At 48.1% G+C, this 16,200-nt stretch overlaps 1 protein-coding gene across 2 annotated transcripts in view; it reads left to right on the top strand.

The window, feature by feature from the left end:
- The window catches only part of LOC149333222 (Na(+)/dicarboxylate cotransporter 3-like), a 56,968-nt gene that overhangs the window by 19,418 nt on the left and 21,350 nt on the right, over positions 1-16,200 (top strand). For both annotated transcript variants that reach the window (XM_089558596.1, XM_089558595.1), the window contains exons 2-5: positions 3,751-3,900; positions 5,404-5,519; positions 7,708-7,874; positions 10,300-10,375. In XM_089558596.1, the coding sequence (XP_089414722.1) occupies positions 3,751-3,900; positions 5,404-5,519; positions 7,708-7,874; positions 10,300-10,375 (509 nt within the window). The remainder of the gene's footprint in view (positions 1-3,750; positions 3,901-5,403; positions 5,520-7,707; positions 7,875-10,299; positions 10,376-16,200) is intronic.

The following is a 16,200-nucleotide window of genomic DNA, read 5'->3' as shown; positions in this document are numbered from 1 at the left end:
CTTACATTATATGAAAGAGTTGTGTTCATAAATAGTTTCCTTCTCAAAAACATTTTTGTTGAGAATTGTTGGGTATGAGAATGGATAGGTATGCCGTCTTGTTTGGTGTCGTCGTGGTGTTGTGGCGGCTGTGCTTCGTTTTGAGGCCATCGGCTCTTGTCGTCATGGTGGCCCACTGATCTCCACTAGGTGGCTGGATGCCGCATTCCCACTTTCCGAGACGAGCGCGAGTGAAGCCACCGGAAGTTGGACGGCTTGTCCCGGAAGTCGGGTGTCTGCTGTGTATTTCTAGGCAAAAAGTCGCGTCTTTCGCCCTTTCGTTCTCAGATTTTTGCGCTGTTTTCGTGTAATGTCTGCTGTTATATGAAAAGAACAAGCAAGCTGAACGCGATAAATGCAAGCATTGTGTGCAGAACCCTGTAATTTCTGCGAAAACGAAGAAAACAGGCATGCAGGTCTCACCCTGCCTCGGCAAAGGGGTACGTGTTTTAAACACTATGATCTTCACTGGCTCTTGTCTTCCGAGCGTAAAGGAGAAGTAGTGGAATGACAATAAGCCTAGGTCATCATAAAACCGAATTTTCGTGCAGCAAAGAAAAGGCACAGCGCGAGAGGAACGACTGACAAGAAAGACGAATGCTGCAGTGCGCGTGAGAAGCGCTGTATAGAAGTCAACTGCGCCAAGCACCACGAATAAAAGCCCATTCAGGATTAACTTGCTACAATACGAAACAGTACATGACACGCTCCGTCGAAAAAGCAGTACCATACCTTTTGGAGGCGCTAATGGGAGCCAACCGAACACCGCCGACACTTCACCAGATAGTAGCCTAGCCCTCACTCCGGTTCTGTCTAAACATAATTCCGTAAAATGGTCACTGCAAAGTCAGCTGCCTGGCGAAGGTTTCCATCTATTCTTTCTTAAATTTATCCCCCATTGATAGCATAACTTGGCCTTGAGCGCGGCAACGTGCATCACAGTAAAGAGCAGTGTTGGCGACGGCAGCGACGGGACGACACAGAGCTGAGCAGACGAGGTTCCATACTTGCGGTGTGTAGCGACGTCCTGTCTTCTAGTGTCGCCCCATTGCGATGCAATGGGCCCTTATTTTTGAAACGTCTTTCCTGACGACTTCGCTGGTCTCCTCGCTCAGTTGACGGCGCAACAGGTAGGCATTGCCATGGAAAAAGACGAGGATGGCGAAAAGGCAAAATGCTAAGTGGAAAAACAAAACTGGAACTGAAAAACCGTGCTGAGGACCGATTTCGTGCACTGACAAAGGCTGACTTCCGGGACAAGGACGCTTACTTCCGGTGGCTTCACTTCCGGGCGCCCGATGCGGCATCCAGCTCCCCTAGTGGAGATCAGTTTGGTGGCCTCGTCTTCTGATCGAGCAGTCGGGGCTGGGAGGTCAAGAGGGGAGAGGGGCGGTTCTGATCCGGTCAGGATGGTTTAGGGCACAGCCGTTCGGCGGGATCCAGGAACCCCGGCAGGTGACGAAGGCAGACAGTAGGCGTCGAAGCCGCAGGGGTGGGATGGAGATGATTATCAGCGCCTCCAAGAAAATGCAACAACATATTCAATCAGTCGGTAGCTCATCTGATGTTTTACTGAGCTGTGAGAGGTATTGTAGAGAGCGAAGTATTGAAGCAAGGGACAACGTAATTGGGCAGGGGGCAGACGGGAGGGAGAGGTGATGTGCCGTGCCCTTACATGTGGAGCTGCTTATTCCATCGACACGACTGCATTGCAATTCGCAGCCTCTGGAGACATAGTACACGCTCCCACACAGCTCAACCCTGGCGTTCGCGCAGTGCTTTCACCAGCAACAGCTTTTGTCCTGACGCTGGGGCCATGTGTCCTGCTCTCACTTCATTCCTGCCACAATTTTTTCTGGGCAAAAACGTTTCCTACTTCCTAAACTAAACTTAAACACATTACCTAGTACTTCATGACTTCAACAGTGCAACTCCCATTCCTCGATGTCCTTCATAACGTGAATAAGCAGCGCTCAACACACTGTGACGGCTTATTGCAAAACAATTTGTCGTTCACGTTCTCTTTCCCGGCATAAAGTGCTGGTTTTTCACGTCGGGAAGAACGCATCTTTTCGCCCACCCTTTTTTTGATTACCAGGTTTCGGCATAGCACGACATTTCACAAAAACAACAAGCAATACATAGCAACAAGGAAAAACCAAAAGAGCACGCAGAAAACAAATCCGCCTACTCCTCACGCAAGTAGCTCCTCTTCCTGCTCCCACTGCCTTGAACCACACGCGTCCATTGAACGCCGCCGATTCACATGCTCAGCTATCCTGATCTGGGTGAAAACATTCACTCTTAGCCGTGGAGACGTCCTCTGTCCGCACCCCTTATCAGCGGTTGCGGTTTCCGAAATCAAGACACACTATTACCTAACAATTGAATGATCTACACCTCAAAATGGAGGACCACGTTCAGGAAGTGGTGAGCGTCCTAAATACTGCCATCGGAATTAAGTCGTCCTCCCTTTCAGTCTTCCCTTTCATTGTTTTTTTATACCTCACGCGCAATCATTGCTGCATCATCCTTCATTTAGAGCTATCTGATAAGGCGTCAGAAGCTCCCAGTATATTGAAGTTCACCTACGTACGCCGTACCGGAAAGCTACCAGCCAGGATTGGTCAATCATTTTCACGAACTGCATAAGAACCGTTGAATTAGTTACAACGCACACAAGAAAATCCGAGATCATCAATCTCATGTGCATTTACAACCAATGCCATTTTACAATCAGAGGCGAACGGCGGCGGCTATGCGTTTCGGCTTGGGCTTGCGGGAGATGGCGCCAGGATCGCGCGCAGCTAGAGCAGCGCGCTGCTCCGGCAGCGGAGCTGGTTACGATGGACAACGGCGACGCCGCGAAACGCTGGAACCGGGCGCCAAAGAGCTCCGCTCTGAAAACATTAGATGGCGATATGGCGTAGCGTCCAGCGTGCCTTCGCTGTTGGAGCCGCCGCAGTTATGATAAAGACGGTGGCAGAGTTGTGGCACATCAGTCGCGTTGCGAAAGGGCCGCAGATTCAGCCGAGGCGAAGCGTCTTGCTCTGATACGGGAGGCCCGGGCCACCTTAGGACGAACGCTCTCGGGACGCTACCCGCCAACGCGCTACACAAGATGTTCACATTGATGCCAACAAATATCTCACATTATGAAGTACTGAATCAAGCTAATGGTCTGATACGTTGGTAATGGCTCATGACGGATAGAGTAAAGCAATGAAAAAATCAATACACGTCAAGAAGCATTCATTGTAACACTCCGAAAATAGCAAAGCACTCTTCATACACTCATGTTTGTTCAGTATTCGAAGGAAATGCAACAATTACAAAAGCTCAGTGTGGACCAGCTGACCACTCGCATTACCACATGTGCAATTACATTGATTTTTTTTACTTGAAAAAATATGTTTTGCAAGCCGAGCTTGAAGAGAGCATATAGGACGGTCCTAGCTTAAGGTATCTTTTGTCCCTCGCAATTCACTTTTCACGACGAATGCTCTAAATCTAACTGATGAACTTACTTTAAGCAAATATTTGAGACAACGAACAAATGCAACTAGATACAATATTTTAACCTTCTGCAAAAAAAAAGGCTTGATATCTCTTCGCCTCAACTCTCCCGTTCCTTACGATTGGCCGCATTTAGGCCGTAAAAACTGCTTACTCGTAAACTGCTTACCCGGTGTATTGGTGTTTTCTTTGCAGAAAGGTCGTTGTGCCTACGTCGTCAGCTTGGTGTGCCTGTACTGGATCGTTGAACCGATACCACTTGGAGCCACCTGCCTCATTCCCATTGTTCTGTTCCCCATTCTGGGTGTGCTCACAACGGAGAAAACATGCCAACTCTACATGAACGTATGTGCTCAGCTACACGGTTACAATTACGTTGAATGGCGCCCACAGTTCTGTGGTCTGGAAAAAGTTTAGGTTGCGCTAACAGTAAGCCCAACAACCAAACATTTTTAAACTGTGAAAATCAACACTTAGCACTTCTATCCGTCGTAGATAATTTTCGTTCTTTGAAATGTAAGCAACAATTCTGCTTGATTAGAAAAAGGAAACCGTGGTCATCGCCGGGCTGCGTCTTTTCAATCTTTAAACGACCATAAAGGATGGTCATGTGGCGGAGGTAATATTTACGCTGTAGACCTGCGAGAAAGTGATACCAGGGTTGCCATGTGCATGTACAGTCTGTCAAAAGTAACCAGGTTGCACGTTTTTTTTCTCAGTCGTATATTAAAGCTATTATGCCAGCCCTCAAGCTCTAAATCTCTGTATGGTAAGAATAACCCCTGTTCTCACCTTCAAAAAACGTTTCAATCTTTAGGGAAGCCGCGTGGGCTCTGTTATACAAATGAGAAGCAAACCATGGAGCCTTGTTACTTTTGACAAAGACTGCACGTGTGATTTCTACAGTAAAAGCCGGGCGCATGTTGAACGCACCAGATATTAACAAAGGCGTTGCTGATTTTGTTTTTTAGCCATATTATGAATCACGAGAGCTTTTTTTAGGTGAAATTAACTCATTTCGCATCACAGTACACACAAATTAGTGAACCTGACACATGGCTAACACAAGAATGACTTCAGTCTATGTGTTACCCCGTTGTCATTGCTGCCCGCTCCGCATCCTTTATCGTGAATGGCCAAATACCTCAGGTAGAGACTGTGCTGATGTATAGATGCGGTCAAAGTATATACTGTGATAATCACTTGCGACAGTGTTTTTTTCTTCCCTGAAAGGCTCCCTCAAGAGCCTGGAGGCACCTGTAAACATAAACATTAAGTATCGTGCGCAAATTAATTTTAAAAACTTGCAGTAAAGGAACCAAGAGGGGAAGGTAATGAAGAATTCACGGCGAAGTACCTAGACCTGAGTTCAGCTACGTAGCGGCACCAGATCATTTTCGCGTACATATAAATACTCTTTCGTTAAACGAGCGTCTAATAATATTAAGCACCATAGCAAGAAAAAAAATCATGAAAGTTGTGTAGTAAAAGAATTAAAAGCAAAACGCAGCAAAAGTTTCAGCAACATAGACAGCCCTATAAATAACACGAAGAAGAGATGTAGGAAGGCGGCTTCGATATTTTTGTCTTTCAGTCATTGTATGTGCATCCAAGTGATCCTAATTTTGCTTATTTATTTTAAAAAAAAACGAAATCATCGAAGCCACTTAGTATATTAGATTGCATTACGCGACATTCTGAAAACAATTTTGTATTCCAAAATCTCAGTATACTTCAGCGCATATTTATCGATGAGTATCACATGGCTCGCATTGCATGCCACCTCAGAAAAAACTACTCCGCCTATGGTTTGTTGTAATAACTTTTCATCCATTATTCTAATTTCAGGACACAAACATGATGTTTGTGGGCACATTAATCATGGCAATCGCCATTGAACACTCGCATCTGCATCAAAGGATTGCCCTCAAGGTACTGTGCCTACTAGGGACCAGCATCAAGAGGTCAGTAAGAGCTTTATTTAATGCGAAGCATTCTCTAGCTACCTAACCTAGATTTCCTGATGTACCCGGCCTGGTAACGCCGTTTGCTACCTGCAGCTGGACCAATCGGACTAACTCGCATAGCGCATGCGCACATGTGGCCCAGGAACATGAAGCGGGGCTTGAAAAGATGACACAAGTTCGGCGATGTCATGACCAGAACAACTACCTATGTATACTGCCGGGCCTATGCATACTTTGCAAAGCCCTTCTACAAGATGAGTTCGGACTGCATGCAGCGTCTGCTATATAGTGTGGCTTATGCCGGACCTCACGCATGCATACACGGTTTTGTCGAGCGCGTTTTGTTCAAATCAACAAATATTTATTTCTGCATTCCCTACAAACAAAAGCAGGGCACAGGGACAAAAAGCTTTTCAGAAGACAGCTTGACAGGGTCCCTGCGCACTTACAAATTGTTGGCATACAGTGCAACAAAAGCCGTTCCTCATAGCCTGAGTCGCTTTGGGACATTAAACCACCATAAACCATAAAACCTTTGCCTTCAATGCGTGCCATCATGTGCGAAACGCTAACCACAGGTGCGCGGTAGCAACCTGTGCAACGAGTGACCAGATGTTCTTGAGTAGTTGTCTTACCTGCTGGAAAGAATATCTGTGCTTAATCTAGTCTCTCATTCAGCCGTCTCCGTTCCTTTTCGTGTTCTTCCAGCAGCGCGGTTGTAATCCAGCTCCAAATGGGTTAAATTCTTGCATTTTTACCCTTTGTACTGTTCTCCAGCGCTTGCAGTGGTGCATGATCTTTCAAACCGAAGCAATTCCTTCTTTCGGGCGAAGTGTGACGAGCGCACGTCACACATCGGCGCGCCTATCACTTGCTCTCTACAACATGAACTGATAAGGGAGTTGGTCAGACGTAATTCTTAGTCAACCAGCGCAGCGACGTGAGGCCGAACCCATATCATAACGGTCTATAGACTGTCTATGAAATTTTTATAGCCTTTATTTCCTTCCTAGAGATATTTCCTTTTGCCTAGTCGAAATAATCATATTGTGACGAAGACGAAGCTGGCAGTGGCGCGGGACGGAGCGCCCGCGCTAGGCCAGCGGCCATTAAAATCATTTCATAGCCATCGTTCACCACGTCTCAATCTTCGGCTGACCGCCGCGTAACAAAATATATATATATATATAGCAATGCAATTAATGCCGATTTGAAAATTAGCGCTTGTCCATGTCTTCTCGTATGTCCTGTCTTCTTTTATGCCTATTTCTTTTCAAGTAAGATCCACCAACATGCCCAAACTTATTCTCTTCTGTGCTGACAGTAGCCTACAGACCTCTAATATATGAGGAACCTGACACTAAGAGTTTAAAAGGTATGCTTAAGTTTAGAGCTTAGAGCTTAAGCTTAGAGTTTAAAAGGTATGGTATTGACAGTGGTTAAAAAGTTTAACCACTGCCAATGCCATGCCGATAAAAAAAGCGCTCTTATACCTCAGAAAGCTTGTTTTAGGAACACGGGTTTAGTGGACAACCTCTGATAATCATGTGTGTTTTTGAGTGCTTCAGTGTTGAGTATGATTGATGTCACCTTTCTTTTTTTCCTTCTTCTATCTTTTTCACCCTGGTCTGGAGTAGCATTAAAAAAACTTCGTGCTGGGCTAGTTGGTGGGACATAGTTGAAACTTGGTTCAGCGCGAAAGACGAACACAAAGAAAGGAAACGACACACACGCAGCGCTACTAACAACTGATTTATTGATATATGCAAGAAACACATTTATAGTCTTCACACGCATGCGCAGAATCGGGCGGCTCCAGGCTACTTTAACAGTTTTAGATGGCTCACAGTTATCTGAGCTCACATTATGTCACTGAAGAAAGCGCGGGAACCAGATAAGGAAGATAACTCTGAACATGAAAATGCATGCTAGGCTCATAACCAAGCAAGCCTCTCCTTTATTCTTTAATGTCTGTCTCCTTCTGTTTTTAAAAATTGCTGAAGTCTTAGGTGAAACACCGTGCGTAGAGTATTAGTGTGTGTCTATCAGTAAAAGATCATTTGCCAGTTGCGTCTTGTGTCGTGTTTCGCACTTCTGCTCGTCTTGTGGTGCGGCTACAGCAAGAAAATATGAACGAAGTACCCTGGCAATTTTTTTTTTTTTTGCTTGGTTTCAAATGATGCAGGGTGGTATTCGGTTTGATGTTCATCTCCATGTTTCTGTCCATCTGGATCAACAACGTGGCCATCACCGCCATGATGATGCCCGTCGTCGACTCGCTCGCGAACGAACTGCTGCAGGAGAGGCGTAGGACCCTTTCCGGGGGCAACATCGACGTCGAAGGAATAATCGGTATAACTGCATCTATTCCTACTTCTACTTTCATGTCACTCCTCATATACCAGACTGCATTAGTGGTTTCTGCACAGCATGCGCGCTTACTAAATTCTTACTCAACCTATCAATTCCTGTTTGATCCCTTAAATCCTATCTGATCTTGCCGAGTTATCTAATCGAGCAGTATCACACTCCGTTATCAAGAGTGACAGGTTTTCATACACCTAGCGGGTGAATGTGGAGATGATCTGCATCTAAACGACGTACCTGATGACTTCCATGCTGCCTGCTACTCGACAGTTTTTCTAAGCACCGACTGACACCCAGAGTTGAAACGGGTTGATGTGTGGTCGAAAGCTCGTACCTTAGCACGCAACCAATCGCAATCGAAAATTTCATTCTTTTTTTACGGCAAGACAAGCTGCCTGCTTCGAGCAACTGCAATGCTTCAGCTCGATGCTGCTAAACAGTGCTCCCAAGTCACAGCTAAAAAAAACACGAGATGTGATGAAAGCGGCAAAAAATGTGCAAGAAAAGAGTGTAAGTTTCAGTCCTGGATAAAGACAATGCTGGCATGCTAAGAATGGCTGATGGCTGCTTCGAACGTGGCATCATCTTCCTCCTCCACAGGAATGCACATCTGCCGGGAAGAAAATAATGAATCACGCTTCTGTGGCCAAAGCGTTGTCAGAAATTGTCGAGCGAATATTAATTGTCGTTCGCTGCATATGCAACTGAAATTTTCTTTTTTCCTTATACATAAAGGCAGAAACTAATTCTATTTGTTGGCCAAATGTTCATCTGTATTATGCTGTCCGCGATTATAACAGCGGCGTAATGTAAACAATCATTACCAAATTCTTTCCGAATTTCGAAACTCCAGCTACTACAGAACACTGAGTCAGAACTTCCTAAAGGAGTTCGCTTATGTACGCCTATTCCTCACAACACGATGAATGAGGCAGTTGATTTATGAAGCGACACGATTTCTTGGCACCAGTGCGCGGGGCACGATACGTAAAGCGCTCAAGTTTGGTAGCCCGGCTTTCTGTAAGTGGTGCACGAAGCTGTCTATACGCCTTCCTGGGCGTTTGTTTAAACTTCCTTTAGATATCTGCTTTCGTGCCGCCTTCGGGTAACGCCATCGCTTAAGAAGGTTGAAGAGACTGGACAGCAGTCTGCACAATGGCCTTGAAAAATTGGGAGTGGCTTAGCACGGCTATGCCAGGAAATACGTAGCGAAAGCTTGTTATGAGGCATGCGACACAGCTTTCACAGCTGACGAAGCGAGCGGAGGCGAGCGCAACAACGAACCAAGCGGTCTGGCGTCATACCAAAAGGCGGCGGTGGCTCCCCAGCGAGGCGCGCGGTGTGACGTCATGCCAGATGGCGCGGCGAGCGCGCGGCGTCCGCCAGCTGCGGCGGTTGCTAGGCAACGGCTCAGGATTGGTCTCTAGGCCTCCTCGGAGCACCGCCACAGCGAAATCGCAAGTTCGTTGCCAAGGTAGCTTTCGCTAATAAAAAATTGCAGCCGATTTCTTCAGCTAATGCGGCATTCGATTTTGACGACACTGCACCGTCAGGAGCGCGCACGCTCCGCGGTGAACGGCAGCATAAACTAGAATGCGCACTCGAAAAAAATTAAAATATTATTGCCCAACCGGCACCGCTATAGACGAACGGCCAGTGAGAATGAACAGGCCACCCGCTTTTGTCAGCCGCAGCTAACACACCCAGTAGCATGTTCTAGGACGGAGGAGGAGGAGGAGAAAAGCATTTATTTAGTAATGTACAGAGAGGTGCTCGGGGAGAGGCCCCTAATGGGTCTCACCCCTTGCAATACTAGGCGGAGTACCTCATTCCGGGATCCCGTTGGTCGAGACCGCTGCACAAGTCCGCCGAACCAGGGCCTGTTGGGCCGATAGTTCCTGGCAGCTGAGCAGGGCCGCCTCCCAGTCCTCTCGGGTAGGGGAAGGGGTGATTGGGGGGAGAGAAGGATTTTTTCTGCATGCCCAAACCATGTGGAAGGTGTCGGCCACCTCCCCACAGAATGAGCAGCGGCCGTCAAAAGAAGGATTAAAGTGCTTGAGAACCGCCGGGCACAGCAGGGTGTTTGCAGCGGCCAGCGTGCTGTGGAGCTCGAGCAATTGTGTTAAGTCTCCGGGCGGCAGTACACGTTTATTAAAGCCACCATCGAAAGCGCTCGCTCGACACCAATAAAAAATTAGGGCGAAAGCATAAATCCTGAGGTTGCACATTGCTTACTTCTTATTTCTGCGTACTCATCACGCTGGAAATGGCAGTAGGGTATGATGTTACAGATTCCTAGTGCGAAAACTAGACCAGCATTCAGAATTAACGGATATGGTGCATCATTTTGTGTAGAACCGCTGCCGAAGCATAAGTTTATGATTTTTTTTTTTCATTTCCTTGACTAAAGCCTTGAGAGACCGCGCCCAGAAGACTGCTGCTTCCACGGCCAATGGACACACAAAGCCCATCGAGCATAATGAAGGGTGCGTAATAGTGTTCAATTTCTCCTATGATTTTTTAATTCCTCGCATATGCAGAAAGCGCGAACTGTGTGGCGATCGTTGGCACATGAAGAGACTTGCTCTTGCATTTAGTGCCCTGTGCTCTGTCTCAAAACAACAAACATGACAGTCATTACTACATTCGGCAAATACCATTAAAAAAGTTACGTTTTCTAAGTGCATAATGTAGCAGGTTTCGGAAGCCTAAGTGCCAAAAGTTATATGGAAGCGGTGCCACTGAACCAGCTGAAAGCCGCATAGATGCCCAGAAATTTTGTTTTCACCACAGAGATAAAATTGGAGGCATTTAAAAACGAATACTTTCTGTTGTGCGCAAAATAGATTAAGATCGAAGAAAAAGGGACCGAGGTAGGCATATGAAAATCACTCCGATAACGAAACAACACAAACCAACTTCAATGTTGCTTTAAACCCGTTTTGACCAGAATGTAGTTGATGAAGATTAGTAAGAACGTACGATGTGAAGATCATGTAGCCAAGAAATAAGTTTACTAGCCAAGGTGCCCATCTACCATTCACGGCACTAGTTTGCTACCCTCATCTGCAATGTGAAATGGCCTCCTGTGCTGCTGAGAGGGCGTCGTTATATACCTGGTGCGCTTGATAGTGGGAACCACCACTTTAATGAAGAAGAAATTGCCTATGAGCTTCATGCACTAATATAGCAAATAGCTTGAGGCGCGATTTGCACGCTCACGACACATCCCGATGCAAATCACAACGGGAGCACAGCGTGTGTACTGGGTCTGCTTTCACATTTTTCCTTCTTTGTATCTCCTGCGCCTTTGGATATCTCTCATCTGTCGTTACCTGCAGCAACGGAACGCAGTGCTTGTGAACTGTTCGCGGTAAAGCTCTAACAGGTCGTATAGCATTTTGACGTGACAATTGTCTCACATCAGGTCTAGATTCAACACTGAACGCGGAGAGATAGGCACAACAGATTAATTTTATGCATAACTGAGATATAAACAGGCTCGATGGTGGCTCACTGGTCCGATATAGGGCTTTCGTTGCTATAGCTTGGATGGCGCGCTGTAGCACCAGCTCGTTGAAAGACTAGTCCTGTATCATGGTGACGACCGTCCCCATGAAGACGAGAGAAAGAGGTTTTAAGGCGAAAGCCTTTAATGGCTCATACTGTCGTGACCAAGACGTGTTAGCAAATTTGTCCGCGTTTCAGATTGGTCGAAATGGTCGTGACGACAATGCGCGCGAATTTTGACGGGTGTCCACCGAAATATGTGACAAAGTTACCGCGCAATTTCCGTTCCTCAAATACAAGTTTCTACTGGTGTCTACCGAGATATGTGAGACAGTCACTGCGGAAATTCCTTTCCTCAAATACAATTTTCATTTTCTTCATTACGGCCCCTCTTTCTCTTTCTTCTTTCACTCCACTTCCTCCCTTCCTGTACGGTGTGGTTCAGGTGTCTACCGAGATGACAGAGAATTGCAGCGCCATTTATTAAGCATGAAATACTTTTAGCGCCCGTTGTCGGCAGTGTGGTGACGTCACGCCGAAACCGAGAGCCAACATCCGGGCACTGAATTCCACTCATCCGGGCACTGAAACGAGAACATCCAGGCACCGTACGAGATTTAACGAGACTCTCTCTAAACCCTCCTACAGGACCGGCATACAAGCGCCGGTAGCTTCGCGCCAAACGGGTGGTGGTGTTTCTCCCTTCCTGTACGGTGCGGTTCGGGTGTCCTCCAGATGACGAGAATTACTGCGCCATTTCCTTTCCTCAAAAAGCGTCGCGTTCAAAGGGCAAGGCATCGCGCCGAACCTGTGGTGGCGTTCCGTGGACTGCGTGGCAGCGCTACAACACGCTGTCGCGTTCCACTCCTAAAGGAGAAGCTTAAGCGTCATTAATTAGCACTTAACTAGTATTTAGTCATTAATCAGTAATTAGTCACTAATCTGTAATTTGTCATTACTTCGTCATCAATTATGTGTGACGTGCACTGACATCGTGTGCTGCGCGATGTCAGTGCACGTTAAAGAACCCCAGGTGGTCGAAATTTTCGAAGCCCTCCACTACGGCGTCCCTCAGCCTGTGTTGCTTCGGGACGTTAAACCCCAATAAACCAAGCTTTCGCCTCTAGGCACTTTAGACAGTTTCGAACGCGCTGGTTATACATTCTTGTCAGGCCTGCGTCTCGTCGTGTCCGCGTACGCTTCTGCATCGTCCTGCATTTCATGCTTACTCTACTCTCGGTTACGGGAGAGGCAGTGATTTTTTGAGGAAAAGAAATGGCGCAGTAATTCTCTGTCATCTCGGTGGACACCCGACCGCACCGTACAGGAAGGGAGACACGTCACCACCCGTTCGGCGCGAAGATACCGGCGCTTGTATGCTGGCCCTGTAGGAGGGCTTTGAGAGCCTCGTTAAATCTCGCACGGTTCCCGGATGCTCTCGTTTCAGTGCCCGGATGTTGGCTCTCGGCCTCGGCGTGACGTCACCAGGCTGCCGACAACGGGAGCTAAAAGCATATTCATGCTTAAAGCGCCATAGAAATACACAGAAAAGAGATCGTGCTATATTCTCAACCAGAACATATCGCTTTAACTGCTGCCGCTGAAGATCGCGCTGACACGTGTTAACCGTCATGTCTTTTGTTGTTTTTTTTAACCTTAACCCCAGAGTAAGAGATATGCGGTTTCTGAGGCATCACACCCGACCGTGGAGTGCTAGCCTGCGGTCGCAAGGATGCAGATCAGGAGTAGTGCAGAAATTCAAATATGGCCGGAGCCTTTACGCTTGTTTTACATCATGACGAAGGGGCGCGAGTGGGGGTCGCGAGTATGTGAAAACAATCGTCCGGTTTTTCCGTGTTTCCAGCCAGCGTCTTCTGTTCGGCGGACGCGCTTGTTGCGACGCGCGTCAGTATGCGCGCGGCTGCGGTGGTGCTCGGTTTGTTCGGCTGTGTGCTTGCATCCCCTTCCCCCTCTATGCTCAGTAATGTGCAGAACAACGCGGTAGCCGCATTTCCGTACCGACGAAAGCCCGGACGACCTGGTAGTCAACACACTACACAATTGTTAAGGCGGAAGCCTTTAATGCCTCACCGTGGTAAGCAGATGTTGTCGACACAAATGTCACGCATTTCTATTGGTCGAAATGGTTGTGATGTCACAGTGCACGAATTTTAAACGGGGCCAATTGTACTTTGCTTAGTAACCATGCGACCAAGTAAAGGGATGGTATAGTGATGCTCCAAGTAGGTGGGACTGAGTTTAGTTAATTGGTTAATGAATCAATTAGCCTAATTAACATTTTCGGTCGGACCAGATAAAAAGCTCCTAGGCTTAGCTTGGTTAAGCCAAGAATGCGTTGCATATTGCGCGGTCGTTTTGCGCCAGGCATTGCTTGGCGGCGCTCGATTTTCTCAGCAGCTTTTCCTCCGTGATGTATGGATGGATGGATGGATGAATAGGAGCGCCCCCTTTGAAACGGGGCGGTGGCCTTTCTTTTTTTTTCCTCTTTGTTTTTGTTTTTTTTCCTTTTTCCTTTTTTCTTTTTTCTTTTTTTCCTTTTTTACGTGGTTCGGTGACGTCACGTCACCACGTGATGTGACGTCACCAAACCACGTGACGTCACGTCACGTGGTTTGGTGGCTGCCTAGCCGCGCCCAAGGGCTGAACTGAGTGATTGCAATATGCTACGCATAAAAATCTTGAAATGGGTCTAGGGTTCAACGCAACACACCACACATACTGCGCATTCGTCCATGTGTACGCAGTCGCTTCCTGTGAGTGCCTGGGGAATCTCTTCCGCCCTGCCTCATCAGCTGTATCCGGTTTCTGTTTGCCTTTCATCTTTGTTATCGTTATTTTGAACCCTCGTTTATTTGTACCACTTTGCCTATGTGACACTGGTGACGTCACCACTGGATTACGTCACACATAACTGATGACGAAGTAATAACAAATTACTAATTAGTGACTAATTACCGATGAATGACTAAATACTAATTAACTGCTAATAAATCACGCTTAAGCTTCGCCTTTAGGAGTGGAACGCGAACGCGTGTTGTAGCGCTGGCAGGCAGTCCACGGAACACCACCACCCGTTCGGCGCGATGCAGTGCCCTTTGAACGCGACGCTTTTTGAGGAAAGGAAATTACGCAGTAATTCTCTGTCATCTCGGTGGACACCCGAACCGCACCGTACAGGAAGGGAGGAACGCCACCAACCGTTCGGCGCGATGCCTTGCCCTTTGAACGCGACGCTTTTTGAGGAAAAAAATTACGCAGTAATTCTCTGTCATCTCGGTGGACACCCGAACCGCACCATACAGGAAGGGAGGAACGCCACCACCCGTTCGGCGCGATGCCTTGGCCTTTGAACGCAAGGCTTTTTGAGGAATGCAAATGGCGCAGTAATTCTTTGTCAGCTACCGGCACTTGTATACCGGTCCTGTATGAGGGCTTAGAGAGTCTCGTTCAATCTCGTACGGTGCCCGGATGCTCTCGTTTCAGTGCTCGGATCAGTGGAATTCAGTTCCGGATGTTGGCTCTCGGTCTCGGCGTGACGTCACCACACTGCCGACAACGGGAGCTAAAAGCATTTCATGCCTAAAAGAAAAAATTGGCTGAGGCATAGCTTGGTTAAGCCCGGTAATTGCGAAAGCAATATCCCCTGGCTGCACCTAGGATGGCTGGTGGTGTGTCGTGGTGGTGCTCTTAGTAAGGGTTATGTTATCAAAGTTAGTTAATGACGCTTAAGCTTCGCGTTTAGGAGTGGAACGCGAAAGCGCGTTGTAGCGCTGCCAGGCAGTCCACGGAACGCCACCACCCGTTCCGCCTTGCCCTTTGAACGCGGCGCTTTTTGAGGAAAGGAAATTACGCAGTAATTCTCTGTCATGTCGGTGGACACCCGAACCGCACCATACAGTAAGGGAGGAACGCCACCACCCGTTCGGCGCGATGCCGTGCCCTTTGAACGCAAGGCATGGAGGAAGGCTTTTTGAGGAAAAGAAATGGAGCAGTAATTCTCTGTCATCTCGGTGGACACCCGAACCGCACCGCTCACCGCTGTTGGTAGCTACCGCCGCTCCACACTGACGGCGCGAGCTGGGGCCCTGATTATTATGCGAAGCATATTACTAGAGCTACACTACAGCCTGTCGAGCGCGGCGGTGGAGCTACCATTGACCTTGAGCGTTTCCACGTGACACCACGTGACAACATGACGTCACAGCAGAGGAGAGATGGGCTGCCGGCTCGCGCGGTCGGCCGCGGCGGTGGAGGCTCCACATCAGAGGCGCGGCGGCTGACCACGTGACAACATGACGTCACAGCAGAGGAGAGATGGGCAGCCGGCTCGCGCGGTCGGCCGCGGTGGTGGAGGCTCCACATCAGAGGCGCTGCAGCTGACCACGTGATGCTACAGCAGCGGTATAAAGCTGAGCTTGCCTCGCTCTCCTTGCAGGTTCTCGCTTCGGCGAGCGTGGCTTCGGCCTCTTATCTGTTTTTATGCGAAGCATACTAAAATAGCCCAACCCAGCTCCTCGAGCGCGGCGGTGTCGTTACCACTGACCTTTCGTGACCTCCATGTCATACCACGTGATGCGTGACGTCACAGCAGATGAAAAACGGGGCCCAACTCGCGCCTTCGCGCGAGGCGTCGTGACCAAGGATGACCACGTGGTGCGTGACGTCACAGCAGATGAGAAACGGGGGCCCAGCCAAAGCCACCTAGACACTGGCCCAGCTCGCGCCGTCGAGCGAGGCGTCGCGACCAAGGAGGACCACGTGATGCGTGACGTAACGACAT

This window comes from Amblyomma mixtum, chromosome 8 (genome assembly GCF_055824585.1).
Source record: "Amblyomma mixtum isolate Tamu chromosome 8, ASM5582458v1, whole genome shotgun sequence".
NCBI lineage: Eukaryota > Metazoa > Arthropoda > Arachnida > Ixodida > Ixodidae > Amblyomma > Amblyomma mixtum.
This window is presented reverse-complemented; position numbering and strand designations above follow the sequence as displayed.